The sequence below is a fragment of the Bombina bombina genome, chromosome 5 (assembly GCF_027579735.1).
Source record: "Bombina bombina isolate aBomBom1 chromosome 5, aBomBom1.pri, whole genome shotgun sequence".
NCBI lineage: Eukaryota > Metazoa > Chordata > Amphibia > Anura > Bombinatoridae > Bombina > Bombina bombina.
Genome location: NC_069503.1, coordinates 520,036,779 through 520,062,830, shown reverse-complemented (window position 1 = coordinate 520,062,830; position 26,052 = coordinate 520,036,779). Strand labels below are relative to the sequence as shown.

At 39.9% G+C, this 26,052-nt stretch overlaps 1 protein-coding gene across 1 annotated transcript in view; it reads left to right on the top strand.

Annotated features, from left to right (window-relative positions):
• The window catches only part of LOC128661529 (probable C-mannosyltransferase DPY19L1), a 128,320-nt gene that overhangs the window by 2,469 nt on the left and 99,799 nt on the right, over positions 1–26,052 (top strand). Inside the window, exons 2-3 of the mRNA XM_053715775.1 lie at positions 7,819–7,849; positions 15,253–15,372. Coding sequence (XP_053571750.1) covers positions 7,819–7,849; positions 15,253–15,372 — 151 coding nt within the window. The remainder of the gene's footprint in view (positions 1–7,818; positions 7,850–15,252; positions 15,373–26,052) is intronic.

Below are 26,052 nucleotides of genomic sequence, written 5' to 3'. Positions count from 1 at the left end.
ACTTTCTGGTTGGAAACTTTAGCGCAACAAGTAACACATCATGATTCTCATGATATTATTATTCTTCTACAGCATGCTAATAATTTTATCTGTGATGCCATTTTTGATATTATCAGAGTTGATGTCAGGTTTATGTCTCTAGCTATTTTAGCTAGAAGAGCTTTATGGCTTAAAACTTGGAATGCTGATATGGCTTCTAAATCAACTTTACTTTCCATTTCTTTCCAGGGTAACAAATTATTTGGTTCACAGTTGGATTCCATTATTTCAACTGTTACTGGTGGGAAAGGAACTTTTTTACCACAGGATAAAAAATCTAAAGGTAAAAGCAGGGCTAATAATCGTTTTCGTTCCTTTCGTTTCAACAAAGAACAAAAGCCTGATCCTTCATCCTCAGGAGCAGTTTCAGTTTGGAAACCATCTCCAGTCTGGAATAAATCCAAGCCAGCTAGAAAGACAAAGCCTGCTTCTAAGTCCACATGAAGGTGCGGCCCTCATTCCAGCTCAGCTGGTAGGGGGCAGGTTACGTTTTTTCAAGGAAATTTGGATCAATTCTGTTCACAATCTTTGGATTCAGAGCATTGTTTCAGAAGGGTACAGAATTGGTTTCAAGATGAGACCTCCTGCAAAGAGATTTTTTCTTTCCCGTGTCCCAGTAAATCCAGTAAAAGCTCAAGCATTTCTGAAATGTGTTTCAGATCTAGAGTTGACTGGAGTAATTATGCCAGTTCCAGTTCTGGAACAGGGGATGGGGTTTTATTCAAATCTCTTCATTGTACCAAAGAAGGAGAATTCCTTCAGACCAGTTCTGGATCTAAAAATATTGAATCGTTATGTAAGAATACCAACGTTCAAGATGGTAACTGTAAGGACTATCTTGCCTTTTGTTCAGCAAGGGAATTATATGTCCACAATAGATTTACAGGATGCATATCTGCATATTCCGATTCATCCAGATCATTATCAGTTCCTGAGATTCTCTTTTCTGGACAAGCATTACCAGTTTGTGGCTCTGCCGTTTGGCCTAGCTACAGCTCCAAGAATTTTTACAAAGGTTCTCGGTGCCCTTCTGTCTGTAATCAGAGAACAGGGTATTGTGGTATTTCCTTATTTGGACGATATCTTGGTACTTGCTCAGTCTTTACATTTAGCAGAATCTCATACGAATCGACTTGTGTTGTTTCTTCAAGATCATGGTTGGAGGATCAATTTACCAAAAAGTTCTTTGATTCCTCAGACAAAGGTAACCTTTCTGGGTTTCCAGATGGATTCAGTGTCCATGACTCTGTCTTTAACAGACAAGAGACGTCTAAAATTGATTGCAGCTTGTCGAAACCTTCAGTCACAATCATTCCCTTCGGTAGCCTTATGCATGGAAATTCTAGGTCTTATGACTGCTGCATCGGACGCGATCCCCTTTGCTCGTTTTCACATGCGACCTCTTCAGCTCTGTATGCTGAAGCAATGGTGCAAGGATTACACGAAGATATCTCAATTAATATCTTTAAAACCGATTGTTCGACACTCTCTAACATGGTGGACAGATCACCATCGTTTAATTCAGGGGGCTTCTTTTGTGCTTCCGACCTGGACTGTAATTTCAACAGATGCAAGTCTCACAGGTTGGGGAGCTGTGTGGGGATCTCTGACGGCACAAGGAGTTTGGGAATCTCAGGAGGTGAGATTACCGATCAATATTTTGGAACTCCGTGCAATTTTCAGAGCTCTTCAGTTTTGGCCTCTTCTGAAGAGAGAATCGTTCATTTGTTTTCAGACAGACAATGTCACAACTGTGGCATACATCAATCATCAAGGAGGGACTCACAGTCCTCTGGCTATGAAAGAAGTATCTCGAATTTTGGTTTGGGCGGAATCCAGCTCCTGTCTAATCTCTGCGGTTCATATCCCAGGTATAGACAATTGGGAAGCGGATTATCTCAGTCGCCAAACGTTGCATCCGGGCGAATGGTCTCTTCACCCAGAGGTATTTCTTCAGATTGTTCAAATGTGGGAACTTCCAGAAATAGATCTGATGGCGTCCCATCTAAACAAGAAACTTCCCAGGTATCTGTCCAGATCCCGGGATCCTCAGGCGGAGGCAGTGGATGCATTATCACTTCCTTGGAAGTATCATCCTGCCTATATCTTTCCGCCTCTAGTTCTTCTTCCAAGAGTAATCTCCAAGATTCTGAAGGAATGCTCGTTTGTTCTGCTGGTAGCTCCGGCATGGCCTCACAGGTTTTGGTATGCGGATCTTGTCCGGATGGCCTCTTGCCAACCGTGGACTCTTCCGTTAAGACCAGACCTTCTGTCACAAGGTCCTTTTTTCCATCAGGATCTGAAATCCTTAAATTTAAAGGTATGGAGATTGAACGCTTGATTCTTGGTCAAAGAGGTTTCTCTGACTCTGTGATTAATACTATGTTACAGGCTCGTAAATCTGTATCTCGAGAGATATATTATAGAGTCTGGAAGACTTATATTTCTTGGTGTCTTTCTCATCATTTTTCTTGGCATTCTTTTAGAATACCGAGAATTTTACAGTTTCTTCAGGATGGTTTAGATAAGGGTTTGTCCGCAAGTTCTTTGAAAGGACAAATCTCTGCTCTTTCTGTTCTTTTTCACAGAAAGATTGCTATTCTTCCTGATATTCATTGTTTTGTACAAGCTTTGGTTCGTATAAAACCTGTTATTAAGTCAATTTCTCCTCCTTGGAGTTTGAATTTGGTTCTGGGAGCTCTTCAAGCTCCTCCGTTTGAACCTATGCATTCATTGGACATTAAATTACTTTCTTGGAAAGTTTTGTTCCTTTTGGCCATCTCTTCTGCCAGAAGAGTTTCTGAATTATCTGCTCTTTCTTGTGAGTCTCCTTTTCTGATTTTTCATCAGGATAAGGCGGTGTTGCGAACTTCTTTTGAATTTTTACCTAAAGTTGTGAATTCCAACAACATTAGTAGAGAAATTGTAGTTCCTTCATTGTGTCCTAATCCTAAGAACTCTAAGGAAAGATCGTTGCATTCTTTGGATGTAGTTAGAGCTTTGAAATATTATGTTGAAGCTACGAAATCTTTCCGTAAGACTTCTAGTTTATTTGTTATCTTTTCCGGTTCTAGAAAAGGCCAGAAAGCTTCTGCCATTTCTTTGGCATCTTGGTTGAAATCTTTAATTCATCTTGCCTATGTTAAGTCGGGTAAAACTCCGCCTCAAAGAATTACAGCTCATTCTACTAGGTCAGTTTCTACTTCCTGGGCGTTTAGGAATGAAGCTTCGGTTGACCAGATTTGCAAAGCAGCAACTTGGTCCTCTTTGCATACTTTTACTAAATTCTACCATTTTGATGTATTTTCTTCTTCTGAAGCAGTTTTTGGTAGAAAAGTACTTCAGGCAGCGGTTTCAGTTTGAATCTTCTGCTTATGTTTTTCATTAAACTTTATTTTTGGGTGTGGATTATTTTCAGCAGGAATTGGCTGTCTTTATTTTATCCCTCCCTCTCTAGTGACTCTTGTGTGGAAAGATCCACATCTTGGGTAGTCATTATCCCATACGTCACTAGCTCATGGACTCTTGCTAATTACATGAAAGAAAACATAATTTATGTAAGAACTTACCTGATAAATTCATTTCTTTCATATTAGCAAGAGTCCATGAGGCCCGCCCTTTTTTTGTGGTGGTTATGATTTTTGTATAAAGCACAATTATTCCAATTCCTTATTTTATATGCTTTCGCACTTTTTTATCACCCCACTTCTTGGCTATTCGTTAAACTGAATTGTGGGTGTGGTGAGGGGTGTATTTATAGGCATTTTGAGGTTTGGGAAACTTTGCCCCTCCTGGTAGGAATGTATATCCCATACGTCACTAGCTCATGGACTCTTGCTAATATGAAATAAATGAATTTATCAGGTAAGTTCTTACATAAATTATGTTATTTTAGCTAGAAGAGCTTTATGGCTTAAAACTTGGAATGCTGATATGTCTTCTAAGTCAACTTTGCTTTCCCTTTCTTTCCAGGGTAATAAATTGTTTGGTTCACAGTTGGATTCTATTATTTCAACCGTTACTGGGGGGAAAGGAACTTTTTTACCACAGGATAAAAAATCTAAAGGTAAATTTAGGTCCGCTAATCGTTTTCGTTCCTTTCGTCATAATAAGGAACGAAAGCCTGATCCTTCCCCTACAGGAACAGTATCAGTTTGGAAACCATCTCCAGTCTGGAATAAATCCAAGCCCTTTAGAAAGCCAAAGCCAGCTCCCAAGTCCACATGAAGGTGCGGCCCTCATTCCAGCTCAGCTGGTAGGGGGCAGATTACGTTTTTTCAAAGAAATTTGGATCAATTCGATTCACAATCTTTGGATTCAGAACATTGTTTCTCAAGGGTACAGAATAGGCTTCAAGATAAGGCCTCCTGCAAGAAGATTTATTCTTTCCCGTGTCCCAATAAATCCAGTGAAGCCTCAAGCATTTCTGAAATGTGTTTCAGATCTAGAGTTGGCTGGAGTAATTGTGCCAGTTCCAGTTCTGGAACAGGGGCTGGGGTTTTACTCAAATCTCTTCATTGTACCAAAGAAGGAGAATTCCTTCAGACCAGTTCTGGATTTAAAAATATTGAATCGTTATGTAAGGATACCAACATTCAAAATGGTAACTATAAGGACTATTCTGCCTTTTGTTCAGCAAGGGCATTATATGTCCACAATAGATTTACAAGATGCATATCTGCATATTCCGATTCATCCAGATCACTATCAGTTTCTGAGATTCTCTTTCCTAGACAAGCATTACCAGTTTGTGGCTCTGCCGTTTGGCCTAGCAACAGCTCCAAGGATTTTTTCAAAGGTTCTCGGTGCCCTTCTATCTGTAATCAGAGAACAGGGTATTGTGGTATTTCCTTATTTGGACGATATCTTGGTACTTGCTCAGTCTTCACATTTAGCAGAATCTCATACGAATCAACTTGTATTGTCTCTTCGAGAACATGGTTGGAGGATCAATTTACCAAAGAGTTCGTTGATTCCTCAGACAAGGGTAACCTTTTTAGGTTTCCAGATAGATTCAGTGTCCATGACTCTGTCGCTGACGGACAAAAGACGTCTGAAATTGGTTTCAGCTTGTCGAAACCTTCAGTTTCAATCATTCCCTTCGGTAGCCTTATGCATGGAAATTCTAGGTCTTATGACTGCTGCATCGGACGCGATCCCCTTTGCTCGTTTTCACATGCGACCTCTTCAGCTCTGTATGCTGAACCAGTGGTGCAGGGATTATACAAAGATATCGCAATTAATATCTTTAAAACCGATTGTACGACACTCTCTGACGTGGTGGACAGACCACCATCGTTTAGTTCAGGGGGGCTTCTTTTGTTCTTCCGACCTGGACTGTGATCTCAACAGATGCAAGTCTGACAGGTTGGGGAGCTGTATGGGGATCTCTGACAGCACAAGGGGTTTGGGAATCTCAGGAGGCGAGATTACCAATCAACATTTTGGAACTCCGTGCGATTTTCAGAGCTCTTCAGTCGTGGCCTCTTCTAAAGAGAGAGTCATTCATTTGTTTTCAGACGGACAATGTCACAACCGTGGCATATGTCAATCATCAAGGAGGGACTCACAGTCCTCTGGCTATGAAAGAAGTATCTCGAATACTTGTTTGGGCGGAATCCAGCTCCTGTCTAATTTCTGCGGTTCATATCCCAGGTATAGACAATTGGGAAGCGGATTGTCTTAGTCGCCAGACGTTACATCCGGGCGAGTGGTCACTTCACCCAGAGGTATTTCTTCAGATTGTTCAAATGTGGGGACTTCCAGAAATAGATCTGATGGCTTCTCATATAAACAAGAAGCTTCCCAGGTATCTGTCCAGATCCAGGGATCCTCAGGCGGAAGCAGTGGATGCATTGTCACTTCCTTGGAGGTATCATCCTGCCTATATCTTTCCGCCTCTAGTTCTTCTTCCAAAAGTGATTTCCAAAATTCTAAAGGAGCGTTCGTCTGTTCTGCTGGTGGCTCCAGCATGGCCTCACAGGTTTTGGTATGCGGATCTTGTCCGGATGGCTACTTGCCAACCATGGACTCTTCCGTTAAGACCAGACCTTCTATCGCAAGGTCCTTTTTTCCATCAGGATCTCAAATCCTTAAATTTGAAGGTATGGAGATTGAACGCTTGATTCTCAGTCATAGAGGTTTCTCTGACTCCGTAATTAATACTATGTTACAGGCTCGTAAATCTGTATCTAAGAAGATATATTATCGAGTCTGGAAGACTTACATTTCTTGGTGTTCTTCTCATCATTTTTCCTGGCATTCTTTTAGAATTCCTAGAATTTTACAGTTTCTTCAGGATGGTTTGGATAAAGGTTTGTCTGCAAGTTCCTTGAAAGGACAAATCTCTGCTCTTTCTGTTCTTTTTTCACAGAAAGATTGCTAATCTTCCTGATATTCATTGTTTTGTACAGGCTTTGGTTCGTATAAAACCTGTTATTAAGTCAATCTCTCCTCCTTGGAGTTTGAATTTGGTTCTGGGGGCTCTTCAAGCTCCTCCGTTTGAACCTATGCATTCGCTGGATATTAAATTACTTTCTTGGAAAGTTTTGTTTCTTCATTTAAAATTTTTACCTAAGGTTGTGAATTCTAACAACATTAGTAGAGAAATTGTAGTTCCTTCATTGTGTCCTAATCCTAAAAACTCTAAGGAAAGATCGTTGCATTCTTTGGATGTAGTTAGAGCTTTGAAATATTATGTTGAAGCTACTAAAGATTTCCGAAAGACTTCTAGTCTATTTGTTATCTTTTCTGGTTCTAAGAAAGGTCAGAAGGCTTCTGCCATTTCTTTGGCATCATGGTTAAAGTCTTTGATTCATCATGCTTATGTTGAATCATTTAGAACTCCGCCTCAAAGGATTACAGCTCATCGACTAGGTCAGTCTCTACTTCCTGGGCATTTAAAAAATGAAGCTTCGGTTGATCAGATTTGCAAAGCAGCAACTTGGTCTTCTTTGCATACTTTAACTAAATTTTACCATTTTGATGTGTTTTCTTCTTCAGAAGCAGTCTTTGGTAGAAAAGTACTTCAGGCAGCTGTTTCAGTTTGATTCTTCTGCTTATAATTTCAGTTTTTTCATTATAAGATTTAAACTTTGTTTTGGGTATGGATTATTTTTCAGCGGAATTGGCTGTCTTTATTTTATCCCTCCCTCTCTAGTGACTCTTGCGTGGAAGATCCACATCTTGGGTATTCATTATCCCATACGTCACTAGCTCATGGACTCTTGCTAATTACATGAAAGAAAACATAATTTATGTAAGAACTTACCTGATAAATTAATTTCTTTCATATTAGCAAGAGTCCATGAGGCCCACCCTTTTTTGTGGTGGTTATGATTTTTTTGTATAAAGCACAATTATTCCAATTCCTTATTTTTTTTCTTATCACCCCACTTCTTGGCTATTCGTTAAACTGATTTGTGGGTGTGGTGAGGGGTGTATTTATAGGCATTTTGAGGTTTGGGAAACTTTGCCCCTCCTGGTAGGAATGTATATCCCATGTGTCACTAGCTCATGGACTCTTGCTAATATGAAAGAAATGAATTTATCAAGTAAGTTCTTACATAAATTATGTTATTTTTGTGTTAATTTCTATTTATTTATTAGCATGAAACTTTTTATTCTAACTACACGAATTGCTTAATTTAATGATACGGATTGTATATAATCTGGTGTCATTAACTACTTAAAGTTAATTTTGTACAATTAGATACATTTTCTTAGTTTGTGTATACACTGTTTATTTTATGAATTTACATTATCTTTTTTTATTTGCAGTTTCCAAAGAGACAATTCAAACAATGGAGAGGTAAGGATAGGTAGGCAATGTCAACATAAATGGGCCATTATATTTGTTTTGCCATAATGTATTTCTCTTTTCTGTTCATTATTGCTTTTATCAACAGTTATGTTTTTTTGCATCCCACCACTAAGTGAATTTAAGTAGGAAATGAGAATCACTCAATGTTTTTTGCTTCAAAGATACATATTTCTCTTTTGTAGAAATATAACCTACAGAGATTTAAATCCAAAGGCTAAATAAGTTTATGTGAATGAGATTGAAGTTGTATTTTTTGTTTTATTTTCAAAGTTTTTACTGCTCGAAGTGCATATTCTTGAAAACACAAAAGCATATTATACAGTGAGAACAAGGTGTCATGATCTCCATTTGAAGGGTAGTTAGTTCAGAAGTACTTTGCAATAACATTTCTTCACAGAAGAGGTAGTTGATTCATGGAATAACTTTTATTAGAGGTCGTAAAGACAACCACTGTTGGACACTTTAGTAAGGCATGGGATAAGTATAAGGCTAACCTATGAACTAAATAAACTTACACATTATGGGAAATATGGGTAGACTTGGGCCTATGGTTGCTATCTGCTGTCAAAAGCTGTTTCAGTGTAAATGGTGTAATGTAGATTGTTTCTAATTAATTAAAAGAGGTTTAAAAAATACTTTTCTAAAACATGTATGCACAGTGTAATTAATGTTGACAGCAAAAGTAGAATCCCTACACTGTTTGCTGGCTGGGGTTTGCTAGGCACTTATAACTGGTAATCAAAAAGGCCTAGAGACCGCCATGACTCCTTGTTTTAACACCCAGAAGCCCCTTTTTTAATATAAAGCCTCAACTCAGGTTATCTTACATAAGATGGTGAGAGTCCACAAGTTATCAGGTGTGGCAATATTCCCCTCCTGACCACTAGGAGGAGACAAAAGACACCCACTTCCCTCTCACTTGCAATTATCCTCAGTAATTTTCTATTGCTTGATGAGGAGTGAGGTGAAAGTGAAGTGCAACATCTACTCATCGTTTGAAAGGGGATCCTCTAACTGCTCTGAGCCTTGAATCCTCCTTGCAGTAACATGTGGTTCAGAGGGGCAGACAAGGATTTATCAGCCAGGCCTTAAAAGGTCTTTTCTCAGTGAAGAAATGTTGCAGGCCTCCCTGGTCTACAGTAAGCTCGCCAGGTGAAATATGGATTTGTCCACCAATCCCCTGGGTTGAGATGCTGTTACCGATTTAGAACCTTGGCATTGTGCTCGCCCTGCATAGAATGGGCTTGTGTACTGGAAGTTTCTGCAGCTGAGCTAAGCACAATGGATGGAGGTGCTGAGAAGTAAGCACCTGCACTTTCATACCCCACTAGCTATTAGTATAAAAATGTTTATGCTTTGCATAGTCTGTGGACGTATATTTATACACCATACACCTTATACTTGAAGTTTATAGCACTTTTGGACGCTTTAAAAAATAAAATAAATTTAGGTTACTGTTGCTTTAAATTTCACACAGTTAATTGTGTGCTAAGAATCTGCTTCTGAGCTATGCATGGTATGTTTTACTTCTCCTTAAACTATTTCTTTACTGTTACTTTACTATGGAGCAAACTGGTGCAGCTGAGGGCTCTGGTCCGTCAGCTGATCATCTGGAAGGCAGATCCTCTAACCCCTTCTAGTTTGTGTTTGCTTTGTAAGGATTCTCAGGCGCCTCATCTGCTCAATCTATTGCTAATCCTAAACAGGGTTTACTGCGCTTCCAAGGGTTTTTACCCAATCAGAGGTGCTCCCAGAGGAGTTCATTAGTGAGGTTTTAGCTTGCTTGCCTCCAGCTGTTAAGCGCAGATGTTTGCAAGGATTTGAAAATGGTCCTTCTTTCCTTTTAACTCATCAGGAACTTCCTTTCATTTTAGGCTTAAACATATTCATGCGTTATTGTGCGAAGATTTAATTGCTTTAGATGTAGAGGATTGTCCTACTGCAGCCAAGCAGCCTGTTAAAAAACATGTTTTTAAGACAGCTCTTTAACAGCCTTTCTTTTTCCCTGTGCCAGATTCATTTTCTGAAATTATTTCTAAGGAATGACAGATGCCAGGTATTCCTTTTGTTCCAGCTACAAAATTTAAATCTAGGTTTCCTCTTCCTTCTTTTGATACAGAGAGTTGGGAAACTGTTTAAAACTTAAAGTTAAGTAAGCTATTTTCACTTTGACCAGGCGTACCATTGTTCCATCGGTTAAATTAAAAAAACTTGAAGGTTTTCAAAGGTGATCCTTTCAGTTTGCAGATTTTATGTTTAGACCTGCAATCAGTGTAACCTGTGTCGCTGCAGCCACTGTTTTTCTTTTGGTGTGATTATCTCTCAGAACTTGTTTCTGGGAAGACAACTCTGGATGAGGTTTAGGATCATATGAATGTCCTGAAAACCGCAAATTCCTTTGTTTGTTATACAGTAGTGGAAATGATTCACATTAATGCTAAGAATGCAGCAAAAGTTGTTTTAGCTGTGTGAGCTTTGTGGCTTATGTCTTGGTCTGCTGATTATAAACGCAGATGTCTTTCTCACCTTCCAGTGTAGATATCTTTTTGGTCTTGGACTGGACTATTATTGCCACAGTCACTGGGAGTAAAGGAAGCTTTTCTGCTCCTGAATAATAAACATAAGGGTATGCTTAGATCCGCAGGGTGTTTTTTTTTTTTTTATCTTTGGGCAATTAAAGGCTCAGAAATATGCTCCCTCCCTTTTGGTCCGGCTACAGCTCCCAGGGTGTTTACAAAAGTATTGGAAGCTCTGTTGTGTGTGGCTCGAGCTCAAGGAATTTGTGTAGTTTCTTACTTGGATGACATCTTAGTTCAGGCTCATTTTCATCTGGCTATATCACACTCAGATTGTTCTTCAGTTGCTTCATGTTTGGAAAATAAATCTCCCAAAAAGCTCATTAACTCCTCAGACCTGTGTGTCTTTTCTGGAGTTCATAATCGATTTCATGACTTTTTTTCTCAGAAAAAGTGCTAAGAAAACTGATCTGTGAAAGTTTTATCACTTTGATGTGAATTCTTTTGAGGCTGGCTTTTGCAGGAAAGTTCTGCAGGCCGTAGTGCCAGACTAGTAACATACTGCCTTCACTGTTTGTCGCCATAATTCACTGTGGTCTTATGGACTCTCGGGCTTGAATATTGATTCCCACACATGACTCACTATCTCATGAAAGAAAAAGTTCATGCGTACCTAATAAATTCATGTATTTCATGGTGGTGAAAGCCCCCTTTTGTTAAGGTTGTGGTAGTACTTGTTTTGCACTTCTTTGACCCGCTTTATCTTAACTGCTTTTCTTTTTCTCCCCTCATCTGATTGGCTATATATATGACTGAGGATCATGGGAAGTAGAAGGGATTAAAAGCTCTAGTGTGTTGAGGTGTCTTATGCCTCTTCCTAGTGGTCAGGAGGGGAATATTCCCACACGTGATGATTAATGTAATTTTCAGATAAGCATAAATTTTGTTTTTATAGCCAGTGATTCACCTGGCATGTATAAATGTGCATTTATTTTAGTATAGGCTTAGGGGAGCCCATATATCCAAACTTTTTTTTACATATTCCCAAAGGGTCTTTTATATGTGTGTATAACCCATTCTTCTTGTTAGAACAGAATTTAGAAAAAAAAAAAAACTTTTTTTACAACCTTGTTAATTAAAATTTTAATAAAAATATATATTTTTTTACACATATTGTTGAATTCTCACTTGGTATATACATAAAATAGTATTATAGTGTGAATTTGAATATGCTGAAAAATAAACAATATATAATGTGTGGGTTTCTAATTGAAAAAATTTCCTACAGTGAGGTTTAAATGTGAGCAGCACCTAAAAACAGCTCAGCACATGGGTGGATATGGCTCAGCAGTTAAAGGGACACCAAACACTAAATAAATTTCATGCTCCTCCCTCTAAGCATGGGTGCTGCCTTTATGGAACCAAGGTTACACGGCAGGTATCTGAAGGTGAATTACTATACAAGTGCAAATGGGTTAGCACTGGAATATAGGTAAAGATAGATTTCAAAATGGCAGCACCCATGGCTATATGGAGGTGGGGAATAACTTTAATACTATGATTATAAAATGTATTTAGTGTTTAATGTTGCTTTAAATCCGTGTAGGATGTAATTAACCTAATTGTCTAATTAGCCACAGCTGAAGGAAATAAGGTAAGCATATTTAACAAGGTGCTCAAGTGGTGGATCACTGGACTGTTCTTGGTTTACAAAACCCTGCAAATTGTGCTAAGATTTTTTTTTAAATATATTTTACCGTATACGTGTGTTCAACTGTTGATATAAAGGGGTCTATTTAACAAAGGGCCGGACAGACAGGGGCAGACATCTCCACCACTGTCCACCCAGCAATAGGCTTCCAGCATATACCATTACTATGCCACTCCCTGTCAACCACCCTGGTTGGAGCCCATACTATGATTGTATACAAATTGACTTCAATGCCCCTTATATCTTTATTATTAATATATTTTTGTTCTACTTTGCTTTTTGTTTATTTCAATTTGCACTGTGTGTACCTTATTCTCTCCTCTTCCAACACTCTCACTTGCTCTGCTTTCACTGTCTCACATGGTCTCTGTTCCTGCTTTATCACACATTTAAAGGGACATGAAACCCAAAAAAAATATTTCATGATTTAGGTAGAACATACAATTTTAAACAACTTTCCAGTTTACTTCTATTATCAAATTTGCTTTATTCTCTTGGTATGCTTTGTTTAAGGAGCAGCAGTGCACTACTGGTTTCTAACTGAACACATGGGTGAGCCAATGACAATCGGCATATATATGCAGCCACCAATCAGCAGCTAGAACTTAGTTTTTTTGCTGCTCCTGAGCTTTCCTATATAAACCTGCAAAGGATAACAAGAGAAGGAAGCAAATTAAATGATAGAAGTCAATTGAAAAGTTGTTTAAAATTGAATATCTAATTATGACTTGACTGTCCCTTTACTTCACTTTCCCATATCTCACTTCCATGTATGTCCCTTCTGTCATTTTGAATGTTTAAAGGGACATTAAACACTAAACAAATGCTAGATAGAGTGATGTATTCAAAGCAAACATTAGCAGGGATAGGCAAGGTTGTCCGTACACGGACACTGGTGTCCCTGAGTAGCCCTTGCAGTGTCCGCCACAACCTTAGAATATCTTTTCTTTCTGATTAAATAATAGGAATAAAAAATGTAGTATGAATAAAGTTAGTGGTTTGTCAAGAGACTGCTAGAAATATTGGGTGATAAGTTATGGAATAAATAAAGCCTGAGTGAAATACTGGATGTGTATCTGCATCTGTATAGTAACACCCAGCTCTATACAAAGACACAGTAGTGACACTGGCACATGCGTATAGCCAGACAAGTGCTGGTTATAGGGTCAGTGGTATCTGCATCAGTATAATAAAACCCAGCTCTATACAAAGACACAGTAGTGACACTGGCACATGCGTATAGCCAGAGGAGGGCTGGTTATATAATCAGTGGTATCTGCATCAGTATAATAACACCAAGCACTATACAATGACACAGTAGTGACACTGGCCACATGCGTATAGCCAGGCAAGGGCTGGTTATAGAGTCAGTGGTATCTGCATCAGTATAATAACACCCAGCACTATATAATGACACAGTAGTGAGACTGGTTCATGGGTATAGCCAAAGGAGGGCTGGTTATAGGATCAATGGTATCTGCATCAGTATAATAATACCCAGCACTATATAATGACACAGTAGTGACACTGGTTCATGGGTATAGTTAGAGGAGGGCTGGTTATAGGATCAATGGTATCTGCATCTGTATAATAACACCCAGCACTATATAATGACACAGTAGTGACACTGGTTCATGGGTATAGCCAAAGGAGGGCTGGTTATAGGATCAGTAGTATCTGCATCAGTATAATAACACCCAGCACTATATAATGACACAGTAGTGACACTGGCTCATGGGTATAGCCAGATGAGGGCTGGTTATAGAATCAGTGGTATCTGCATCAGTATAATATCACCAAGCACTATACAATGACACAGTAGTGACACTGGCACATGGGTATAGCCAGACAAGGGCTGGTTATAGGGTCAGTGGTATCTGCATCAGTATAATAACACCCAGCACTATATAATTACACAGTAGTGACACTGGCACATGGGTATAGCCAGAGGAGGGCTGGTTATAGAATCAGTGGTATCTGCATCAGTATAATAACACCCAGCACTATATAATGACACAGTAGTGACACTGGCACATGGGTATAGCCAGAGGAGGGCTGGTTATAGAATCAGTGGTATCTGCATCAGTATAATAACACCCAGCACTATATAATGACACAGTAGTGACACTGGCACATGGGTATAGCCAGACAATTGCTGGTTATAGGATTAGTGGTATCTGCATCAGTATAATAACACCCAGCACTATATAATGACACAGTAGTGACACTGGCACATTAATATAGCCAGAGGAGGGCTGGTTATAGAATCAGTGGTATCTGCATCAGTATAATAACACCCAGCGCTATATAATGACACAGTAGTGACACTGGCACATGGGTATAGCCAGAGGAGGGCTGGTTATAGGGTCAGTGGTATCTGCATCAGTATAATAACACCCAGCACTATATAATGACACAGTAGTGACACTGGCACATGGGTATAGCCAGAAGAGGGCTGGTTATAGAATCAGTGGTATCTGCATCAGTATATAAACACCCAGCTCTATACAAAGACACAGTAGTGACACTGGCTCATGGGTATAGCCAGACAAGGGCTGGTTATAGGATTAGTGGTATCTGCATCAGTATAATAACACCCAGCACTATATAATGACACAATAGTGACAATGCTCATAGGTATAGCCAGAGGAGGGCTGGTTATAGGGTCAGTGGTATCTGCATCAGTATAATAACACCCAGCGCTATATAATGACACAGTAGTGACACTGGCACATGGGTATAGCCAGACAAGGGCTGGTTATAGGGTCAGTGGTATCTGCATCAGTATAATAACACCCAGCACTATATAATGACACAGTAGTGACACTGACACATGAATATAGCCAGAGGAGGGCTGGTTATAGAATCAGTGGTATCTGCATCAGTATAATAACACCCAGCGCTATAAAATAATGTTTTTAATTTCAAATGTACCTTGGTGTCCTTCACTAAGGGCTGTACTTTGAAAAATGTCCGCCACAGCCTTGTCTGTCCCTATCCCTGAACATTAGCCTGAGAATAATATTTTTTATTGATATTATTTTATATTCATTCTGTCACTCTATCTTTCAGAATTTGCCAGGAAGGCATACCATGTTGATTGTTTAAAAAATTCCTAAATTATGAAGCATAAACTTTTTTTTTTTTTTTTTCTTTTTCCATAGCTGGTGTATCATGCATTGCAACTAGTAGCCTATGCTGTTCTTGCTATTTTAATTATGAGACTGAAGCTATTTCTGACACCTCACATGTGCATAATGGCTTCCTTAATATGCTCAAAACAGGTAAGATATTCTTTATAGAGTATATGGCATAAATTGTATTTTTATATTGTATTTATACATTTAGTACTTTTTTAAGAATATATATATATATATATATATATATATATATATATATATATATATAGCTTGTAAGTAAGTGCTGGACTTTCTCTGCATGTTGTATTAATTTGTTTTGTAATTTTCCCTATGGGCCTGTCTGGGGTTAAAGGGACAGTCTAGGCCAAAATAAACTTTCATGATTCAGACAGAGCATGTAATTTTAAACAATTTTCCAATTTACTTTTATCACCAATTTTGCTTTGTTCTCTTGGTATTCTTAGTTGAAAGCTTAACCTAGGAGGTTAATATGCAAATGTCTTAGACCTTGAAGGCCACCTCTTTTCAGAATGTGTTTTAACAGTTTTTCACCACTAGAGGGTGTTAGTTCACGTATTTCATATAGATAACACTGTGCTCATGCACGTGAAGTTATCTGGGAGCAGGCACTGATTGGCTAGACTGCAAGTCTGTCAAAAGAACTGAAATAAAGGGGCAGTTTGCAGAGGCTTAGATACAAGATAATCCCAGAGGTTAAAAGTATATTATTATAACTGTGTTGGTTATGCAAAACTGGGGAATGGGTAATAAAGGGATTATCTATCTTTTAAAAAAATAAAAATGCTGGTGTAGACTGTCCCTTTAACTGCCTGTGACTCTGGGGACAGCACAGCTTCCTGTGAGTGCCATTGAGCACCCAGGGCTGAGCATGTTGCAAGGTCATGGGATGTGTACCCAGTCGAGTCTGAGAGTGCAGTCCCCTTCCGTGTTTTGTGTGTGTGTATATATTAATATATATATATATGTATGTGTGTGTGTGTATATATATATATATATATATATATATATATACACACACACACATATATATATATATATATATATATATATACACACACATACGGCTAGATTTAGAGTTTTGTCGGTAACGACCCGCAAAGCTAACGCTGGCTTTTTTCTGGCCGCACCTTTTAAATAACTCTGGTATTGAGAGTCCACAGAATGGCTGCGTTAGGCTCCAAAAAAGGAGCGTAGAGCATATTTAACTCAACTTCAACTCTCGATACCAGAGTTGCTTACGGACGCGGCCAGCTTCAAAAACGTGCTCGTGCACGATTCCCCCATAGAAAACAATGGGGCTGTTTGAGCTGAAAAAAAAACTAACACCTGCAAAAAAGCCGCGTTCAGCTCCTAACGCAGCCCCATTGTTTGCTATGGGGAAACACTTCCTACGTCTGCATCTAACACTCTAACATGTACCCCGAGTCTAAACACCCCTAACCTTACACTTATTAACCCCTATTCTGCCGCCCCCGCTATCGCTGACCCCTGCATATTATTATTAACCCCTAATCTGCCACTCCGTAAACCGCCGCTACTTACATTATCCCTATGTACCCCTAATCTGCTGTCCCTAACACCGCCGACCCCTATATTATATTTATTAACCCCTAATCTGCCCCCCACAACGTCGCCTCAACCTGCCTACACTTATTAACCCCTAATCTGCAGAGCGGACCGCACCGCTATTATAATAAAGTTATTAACCCCTAATCCGCCTCACTAACCCTATAATAAATAGTATTAACCCCTAATCTGCCCTCCCTAACATCGCCGACACCTAACTTCAAACATTAACCCCTAATCTGCCGACTGAAGCTCACCGCTATTCTAATAAATGTATTAACCCCTAAAGCTAAGTCTAACCCTAACACTAACACCCCCCTAAGTTAAATATAATTTAAATGTAAAATAAATCCTAATATAGCTACAATATAAATTATAATTATATTATAGCTATTTTAGGATTTATATTTATTTTACAAGTAACTTTGTATTTATTTTAACCAGGTACAATAGCTATTAAATAGTTAAGAACTATTTAATAGCTAAAATAGTTAAAATAATTACAAAATTACCTGTAAAATAAATCCTAACCTAAGTTACAATTAAACCTAACACTACACTATCAATAAATTAATTAAATAAAATACCTACAATTACCTACAATTAAACCTAACACTACACTATCAATAAATTAATTAAATACAATATCTACAAATAAATACAAATAAACTAACTAAAGTACAAAAAATAAAAAAAATATTTACAAACATTAGAAAAACTAAAAACAATTTTAAACTAATTACACCTACTCTAAGCCCCCTAATAAAATAACAAAGACCCCCAAAATAAAAAAATGCCCTACCCTATTCTAAATTACTAAAGTTCAAAGCTCTTTTACCTTACCAGCCCTGAACAGGGCCCTTTGCGGGGCATGCCCCAAAGAATTCAGCTCTTTTGCCTGTAAAAATAAACATACAATACCCCCCCAACAATACAACCCACCACCCACATACCCCTAATCTAACCCAAACCCCCCTTAAATAAACCTAACACTAAGCCCCTGAAGATCTTCCTACCTTGTCTTCACCATGCCAGGTATCACCGATCGTTCCAGGCTCCGAAATCTTCATCAAAGCCCAAGCGGGGGCTAGACATCCATCATCCGACAGCTGAAGAAGTCCAGAAGAGGCTCCAAAGTCTTCATCCTATCCAGGAAGAAGAGTAGAAGAGTAGATCCGGACCGGCAACCATCTTCTTCCAAGCGGCATCTTCTATCTTCATCCGATGAGGACCGGCTCCATCTTGAAGACCTCCACCGCGGACCCATCTTCTTCTTCCGATGGAATCAGCCAATCAAATTGAGCTCGCATTCTATTGGCTGATCGGAACAGCCAATAGAATGCGAGCTCAATCTGATTGGCTGATTGGATCAGCCAATCGGATTGAACTTGAATCTGATTGGCTGATTCCATCAGCCAATCAGAATTTTCCTACCTTAATTCCGATTGGCTGATAGAATCCTATCAGCCAATTAGAATTCGAGGGACGCCATCTTGGATGACGTCCCTTAAAGGAACCGTCATTCGTCGGGAAGTCGTCGGAAGAAGAAGATGGGTCCGCGGTGGAGGTCTTCAAGATGGAGCCGGTTCTCATCGGATGAAGATAGAAGATGCCGCTTGGAAGAAGATGGTTGCCGGTCCGGATCTACTCTTCTTCCCGGATAGGATGAAGACTTCAGCCGGATCATGGACATCTTCAGCCCCCCGCTTGGGCTTGGATCATGACATCGGAGGAGCTCTTCTGGATCGATCGGTGAACCTGGTATGGTGAAGATAAGGTAGGAAGATCTTCAGGGGCTTAGTGTTAGGTTTATTTAAGGGGGGTTTGGGTTAGATTAGGGGTATGTGGGTGGTGGGTTGTAATGTTGGGGGGGGGTATTGTATGTGTTTTTTTTACAGGCAAAAGAGCTGAATTCTTTGGGGCATGCCCCGCAAAGGGCCCTGTTCAGGGCTGGTAAGGTAAAAGAGCTTTGAACTTTAGTAATTTAGAATAGGCTAGGGCATTTTTTTATTTTGGGGGTCTTTGTTATTTCATTAGGGGGCTTAGAGTAGGTGTAATTAGTTTAAAATTGTTGTAATATTTTTCTGATGTTTGTTAATATTTTTTTATTTTTTGTAACTTAGTTCTTTTTTATTTTTTGTACTTTAGTTAGTTTATTTAATTGTATTTATTTGTAGATATTGTATTTAATTAATTTATTGATAGTGTAGTGTTAGGTTTAATTGTAACTTAGGTTAGGATTTATTTTACAGGTAATTTTGTAATTATTTTAACTATTTTAGCTATTAAATAGTTCTTAACTATTTAATAGCTATTGTACCTGGTTAAAATAAATACAAAGTTACCTGTAAAATAAATATAAATCCTAAAATAGCTATAATATAATTATAATTTATATTGTAGCTATATTAGGGTTTATTTTACAGGTAAGTATTTAGCTTTAAATAGGAATAATTTATTTAATAAGAGTTTATTAATTTCGTTAGATTTAAATTATATTTAACTTAGGGGGGTGTTAGTGTTAGGGTTAGACTTAGCTTTAGGGATTAATCCATTTATTAGAATAGTGGCGAGATTTGGTCAGCAGATTAGGGGTTAATGTTTGAAGTTAGGTGTCGGCGATGTTAGGGAGGGCAGATTAGGGGTTAATACTATTTATTATAGGGTTATTGAGGCAGGAGTGAGGCGGATTAGGGGTTAATAACTTTATTATAGTAGCGGTGAGATCCGCTCGGCAGATTAGGGGTTAATAAGTGTAGGCAGGTGGAGGCGACGTTGAGGGGGGCAGGTTAGGGGTTAATAAATATTATATAGGGGTCGGCGGTGTTAGGGGCAGCAGATTAGGGGTACTTAGCTATAATGTAGGTGGCGGCTCTTTGCGGTCGGCAGATTAGGGGTTAATTATTGTAGGTAGCTGGCGGCGACGTTGTTGGGGGCAGGTTAGGGGTTAATAAATATAATATAGGGGTCGGCGGTGTTAGGGGCAGCAGATTAGGGGTACATAAGTATAACGTAGGTGGCGGTCGGCAGATTAGGGGTTAAAAAAAATTAATCAAGTGGCGGCGATGTGGGGGGACCTCGGTTTAGGGGTACATAGGTAGTTTATGGGTGTTAGTGTACTTTAGAGCACAGTAGTTAAGAGCTTTATGAACCGGCGTTAGCCCAGAAAGCTCTTAACTACTGACTTTTTTCTGTGGCTGGAGTTTTGTCGTTAGATTTCTAACGCTCACTTCAGACACGACTCTAAATACCGGAGTTAGAAAGATCCCATTGAAAAGATAGGATACGCAATTGACGTAAGGGGATCTACGGTATGGAAAAGTCGCGGCTGAAAAGTGAGCGTTAGACCCTTTCCTGACTGACTCCAAATACCGGCGGTAGCCTAAAACCAGCGTTAGGAGCCTCTAACGCTGGTTTTCACGGCTACCGCCAAACTCTAAATCTAGGCCATATTTATTTATTTATATATATATATATATATATATATATATAATTCCAAGCCCTAAGCCACTAGCCAGCCCAAAATGTTACTCTCCTCTTTTGATCCCGCCCAAACCACACCCACTGCCCACCCCTTTTTGCATATGTTTAGCAAATGTGAAACACCTTATTGTGCAGTATTTTTTTAATATTGTTTCTTTCCTATGGCATGGAGACTCCATAAAACATTCTAATTACTAGTGGGATGATCACTCCTGGCTAGCAGGAGGAGTCAAAGAGCACTCCAGCAGAGCTGTTAAGTATCACTCCCCTTACCCATAACCCCCAGTCATAGTCTTTGCCTTGATCACGGGAGCATAGCGAAAATGGGGTCTGAAGATTTTTTTTTTACAAATAGCTTTAATATTAAGAATAATATGAAGTTTACACATGGCTGGAGACGCAGCTCCAAGTTTGTACAATTTGGTTATCCAATCATATATTCAGCTAATTCAATTTTGATAATAAACAAGAAATAAAGGGGTAAGGGAAACAAAAACAAGGGACAAGAAAAAAAACATAAAACATGTAGGTTGTTACAGACTGCATGGAAAGTAAAGCTTTTGGGTGTATGTTACCAGGTTCTCTCTGAATTTAAAATGTGTATAGTAGGCTAATTATATATGGACCAAGTTATACGTATGTCTTTGAGTTACGGCTTAGTGTATTTATTTTTAAGTTATGTCTCCCACAACAGTATCATTTCCGTGTAGGTATTCATTTTATCAAGTTTTAAGTAATATAATTCCTCCAACAACAACAATTCAGAAACTCTTTGTATCCACATCTTCTCTGTGGGTGGGTCTGTAGACTTCCAATTCTTAGCTATTAAAAATGTAATACTATTGGTCATTATGAAGAATAGTTTTATGAAAGGTTTATATTTTATTTTAGGAGGTTTATTTAATAGCCATATGAGAGGGTCTAATGGAATCTGGATTTCTAGGATGTCTTCATTTTCTAAGATAATGGATCTCCAAAAGTCCCGTATAAATGTGCACCACCACCACGTGTTCCATATCGCTACCTACGTGACCACAGCGCCAACATTTATTGTTTGTTCTTTTTAATAGCCGGTGGAGTTTTCGAGGAGAGAAGTACCATCTATGCAAAATCTTTAGGTTCATTTCAAGTGCTGCTGAAGATTTAGATGTTTTAAAGGGACAGTCAAGTCCAAAAAAAACTTGTATGATTTAAATAAGGAATGCAATTTTAAACAACTTTCCGAATTTACTTTTATCACCAATTTTGCTTTGTTCTATTGGTATTCTTAGTTGAAAACTAATTCTAGGAGGTTCATATGCTCATTTCTTAGACCTTGAAGACTGCCTCTAATCTGAATGCATTTTGACCACTAGAGGGCATTAGTTCATGTGTTTCATATAGATAGCATTAAGCTCATGCATGTGAAGTTACCCTGGAGTGAGCACTGATTGGCTAAAATGCAAGTCTGTCAAAAGAACTGAAATAAGGGGGCCGTTTGCAGAGGCTTAGATACAAGGTAATTACAGAGGTAAAAAGTGTATTTCTATAACAGTGTTGGTTATGCAAAACTGGGCAATGGGTAATAAAGGGATTATATTTCTCCTACATTGGTGTGTCCGGTCCACGGCTTCATCCTTACTTGTGGGATATTCTCTTCCCCTACAGGAAATGGCAAAGAGAGCACACAGCAAAAGCTGTCCATATAGCCCCCCCTCTGGCTCCGCCCCCCAGTCATTTTCTTTTCCGCTCTGAACAAGTAGCAAAAGAAGCCTGCTGCTGCTACCAAGACAGCATGAAGGGGTAGCCCCCAATCCGGGACCGGATCTAGTAGGGGGCAGACTTTCTCTCTTTGCTCAGACTTGGGCAAGAGATGTTCCGGATCCCTGGGCACTAGAAATAGTCTCTCAGGGGTATCTTCTAGAGTTCAAGGAACTTCCTCCAAGGGGAAGGTTCCGCATGTCTCGCTTATCTTCAGACCAGATAAAGAGACAGGCATTCTTACAATGCGTAGGAGACCTATTAAAGATGGGAGTGATACACCCAGTTCCAACAGCGGAACAAGGTCTGGGATTTTACTCAAACCTGTTTGTAGTTCCCAAAAAAGAGGGAACTTTCAGGCCAATTCTGGATTTAAAAATTCTAAACAAATTCCTCAGAGTTCCATCATTCAAAATGGAAACCATTCGGACGATTTTACCAACAATCCAGGAAGGTCAATATATGACTACCATGGACTTAAAGGATGCGTACCTGCATATTCCTATCCACAAAGATCATCATCAGTTCCTGAGGTTCGCCTTTCTGGACAAACATTACCAATTCGTGGCTCTTCCATTCGGTTTAGCCACTGCTCCCAGAATTTTCACAAAGGTGCTAGGGTCCCTTCTAGCGGTGCTAAGGCCGAGGGGCATTGCAGTAGCACCTTACCTAGACGACATTCTAATACAAGCGTCGTCCCTTCCCAAAGCAAGGGCTCATACAGACATTGTTTTAGCCTTTCTCAGATCTCACGGGTGGAAGGTGAACATAGAAAAAAGTTCCCTGTCCCCGTCCACAAGGGTTCCCTTTCTGGGAACAATAATAGACTCCGTAGAAATTAAGATCTTTCTGACAGAGGTCAGGAAGTTAAAGCTTCTAAACGCTTGTCGAGTTCTTCAATCTATTCCTCAGCCTTCCATAGCTCAGTGCATGGAGGTAATAGGACTAATGGTTGCGGCAATGGACGTGGTTCCTTTTGCTTGAATTATTTTAAGACCATTGCAACTGTGCATGCTCAAACAGTGGAATGGGGATTATGCAGACTTGTCTCCCCAGATTCAAGTAGACCAGGTAACCAGAGACTCACTCCTCTGGTGGTTGACTCAGGATCACCTGTCTCAGGGAATGAGTTTCCGCAGACCAGAGTGGGTCATTGTCACGACCGACGCCAGTCTCTTAGGCTGGGGCGCGGTCTGGGACTCCCTGAAAGCTCAGGGTCTATGGTCTCGGGAAGAGTCTCTTCTCCCGATAAACATTTTGGAACTGAGAGCAAAATTCCTGGCTTGGCCTCAACTAGCGAAGGCCAGATTCATAAGATTTCAGTCGGACAACATGACGACTGTAGCGTACATCAATCATCAGGGGGGAACAAAGAGTTCCTTGGCGATGAGAGAGGTATCCAAGATAATCAAATGGGCGGAGGATCACTCCTGCCATCTATCTGCAATCCACATCCCAGGAGTAGACAACTGGGAGGCGGATTATTTGAGTCGGCAGACTTTCCATCCGGGGGAGTGGGAACTTCACCCGGAGGTCTTTGCCCAGTTAACTCAACTATGGGGCACTCCAGATATGGATCTGATGGCGTCTCGTCAGAACTCCAACGTTCCTCGCTATGGGTCAAGATCCAGGGATTTCAAGGCGACACTAGTGGATGCATTGGTGGCGCCCTGGTCGTTCAATCTAGCTTATGTGTTTCCACCGTTCCCTCTCCTTCCCAGGCTTGTAGCCAGGATCAAACAGGAGAAGGCCTCAGTGATTCTAATAGCTCCTGCATGGCCACGCAGGACTTGGTATGCAGACCTGGTGAATATGTCATCGGCTCCACCATGGAAGCTACCTTTGAGGCAGGATCTTCTAGTACAAGGTCCTTTCGAACATCCAAATCTAGTCTCTCTGCAACTGACTGCTTGGAAATTTAACACTTGATTCTATCTAAGCATGGGTTTTCAGATTCAGTTATAGATACTCTGGTTCAGGCCAGAAAACCTGTGACTAGGAAAATTTACCATAAGATATGGCAAAAATATATCCGTTGGTGCGAATCCAAGGGATTCTCTTGGAGTAAAATTAAAATTCCTAGGATACTTTCCTTTCTCCAAGAGGGTTTGGATAAAGCTAGTTCTCTAAAAGGACAGATATCTGCTCTGTCTGTTTTGTTGCACAAACGTCTGGCAGCCGTGCCAGATGTACAGGCGTTTGTACAGGCGTTAGTCAGAATCAAGCCTGTCTACAGACCTATGACTCCTCCATGGAGTCTAAACTTAGTTCTTTCAGTTCTTCAAGGGGTTCCGTTTGAACCCTTACATTCCATAGATATTAAGTTACTATCTTGGAAAGTTCTGTTTTTGGTTGCTATTTCTTCTGCTAGAAGAGTTTCTGAATTGTCTGCTTTGCAGTGTACTTCACCCTATCTGGTATTCCATACAGATAAGTTAGTTTTACGTACCAAGCCTGGTTTTCTTCCAAAAGTGGTTTCCAACAGGAATATTAACCAGGAAATAGTTGTTCCTTCTCTGTGTCCGAATCCAGTTTCGAAGAAGGAACGTTTGTTACACAACCTAGATGTGGTCCGTGCTTTAAAATTCTATTTAGAAGCAACAAAGGATTTCAGACAGACATTATCCTTGTTTGTCGTTTATTCTGGTAAGAGGAGAGGGCAGAAAGCTGCTGCTACTTCTCTTTCCTTTTGGCTGAAAAGCATCATCCGATTGGCTTATGAGACTGCCGGACGGCAGCCTCCTGAACGAATTACAGCTCACTCTACTAGAGCTGTGGCTTCCACATGGGCCTTCAAGAACGAGGCTTCTGTTGAACAGATCTTTAAGGCAGCGACTTGGTCTTCTCTGCATACTTTTGCCAAATTTTACAAATTCGATACTTATGCTTCTTCGGAGGCTGTTTTTGGGAGAAAGGTTTTGCAAGCTGTGGTGCCTTCCGTTTAGGTTACCTGACTTGTTCCCTCCCTTCATCCGTGTCCTAAAGCTTTGGTATTGGTTCCCACAAGTAAGGATGAACCCGTGGACCGGACACACCAATGTAGGAGAAAACAGAATTTATGTTTACCTGATAAATTTCTTTCTCCTACGGTGTGTCCGCTCCACGGCCCGCCCTGGCTTTTAGTCAGGTTTTAAATTTTTATTTCTGTACACTACAGTCACCACGGCACCTTATAGTTTCTCCTTTTTCTCCTAACCGTCGGTCGAACGACTGGGGGGCGGGGCCAGAGGGGGGGCTATATGGACAGCTTTTGCTGTGTGCTCTCTTTGCCATTTCCTGTAGGGGAAGAGAATATCCCACAAGTAAGGATGAAGCCGTGGACCGGACACACCGTAGGAGAAAGAAATTTATCAGGTAAACATAAATTCTGTTTTCTTTTTAAACAACAACAATTCTGGTGTGGACTGTCCCTTTAAGTGAGGAATGGGTTATTGCTAAAGATGTCTGTGGAGTTATGATAATTCCAAGGTCCGTTTCCCATCTTTGAAAATATGACAATGTATGACCTGGGAGAGGGGTGCTTAGTAGTGATGTCGCAAACCTAAAAATTTGGGTTCGCGAACGGCGAACGCGAAGTTCCGCAAAAGTTTGCGAACCGGGCGAACCGCCATAGACTTCAATAGGCAGGCGAATTTTAAAACCCACAAGGACTCTTTCTGGCCACAATAGTGATGGAAAAGTTGTTTCAAAGGGACTAACACCTGGACTGTGGCATGCCGGAGGGGGATCCATGGCAAAACTCCCATGGAAAATTACATAGTTGATGCAGAGTCTGGTTTTAATCCATAAAGGGCATAAATCACCTAAAATTCCTAAATTGTTTGGAATAACGTGCTTTAAAACATCAGGTATGATGTTGTATCGATCAGGTAGTGTAAGGGTTACGCCCGCTTCACAGTGCGCAGTGTAGGTGATATACCTGCCCTGTGACCATGCTTTGCAGACCAGGTATCAGTGGTCAGATGGACCCTTGCCCCAACACTGTGTGCCAGACATGCCATTATAGCAGACTTA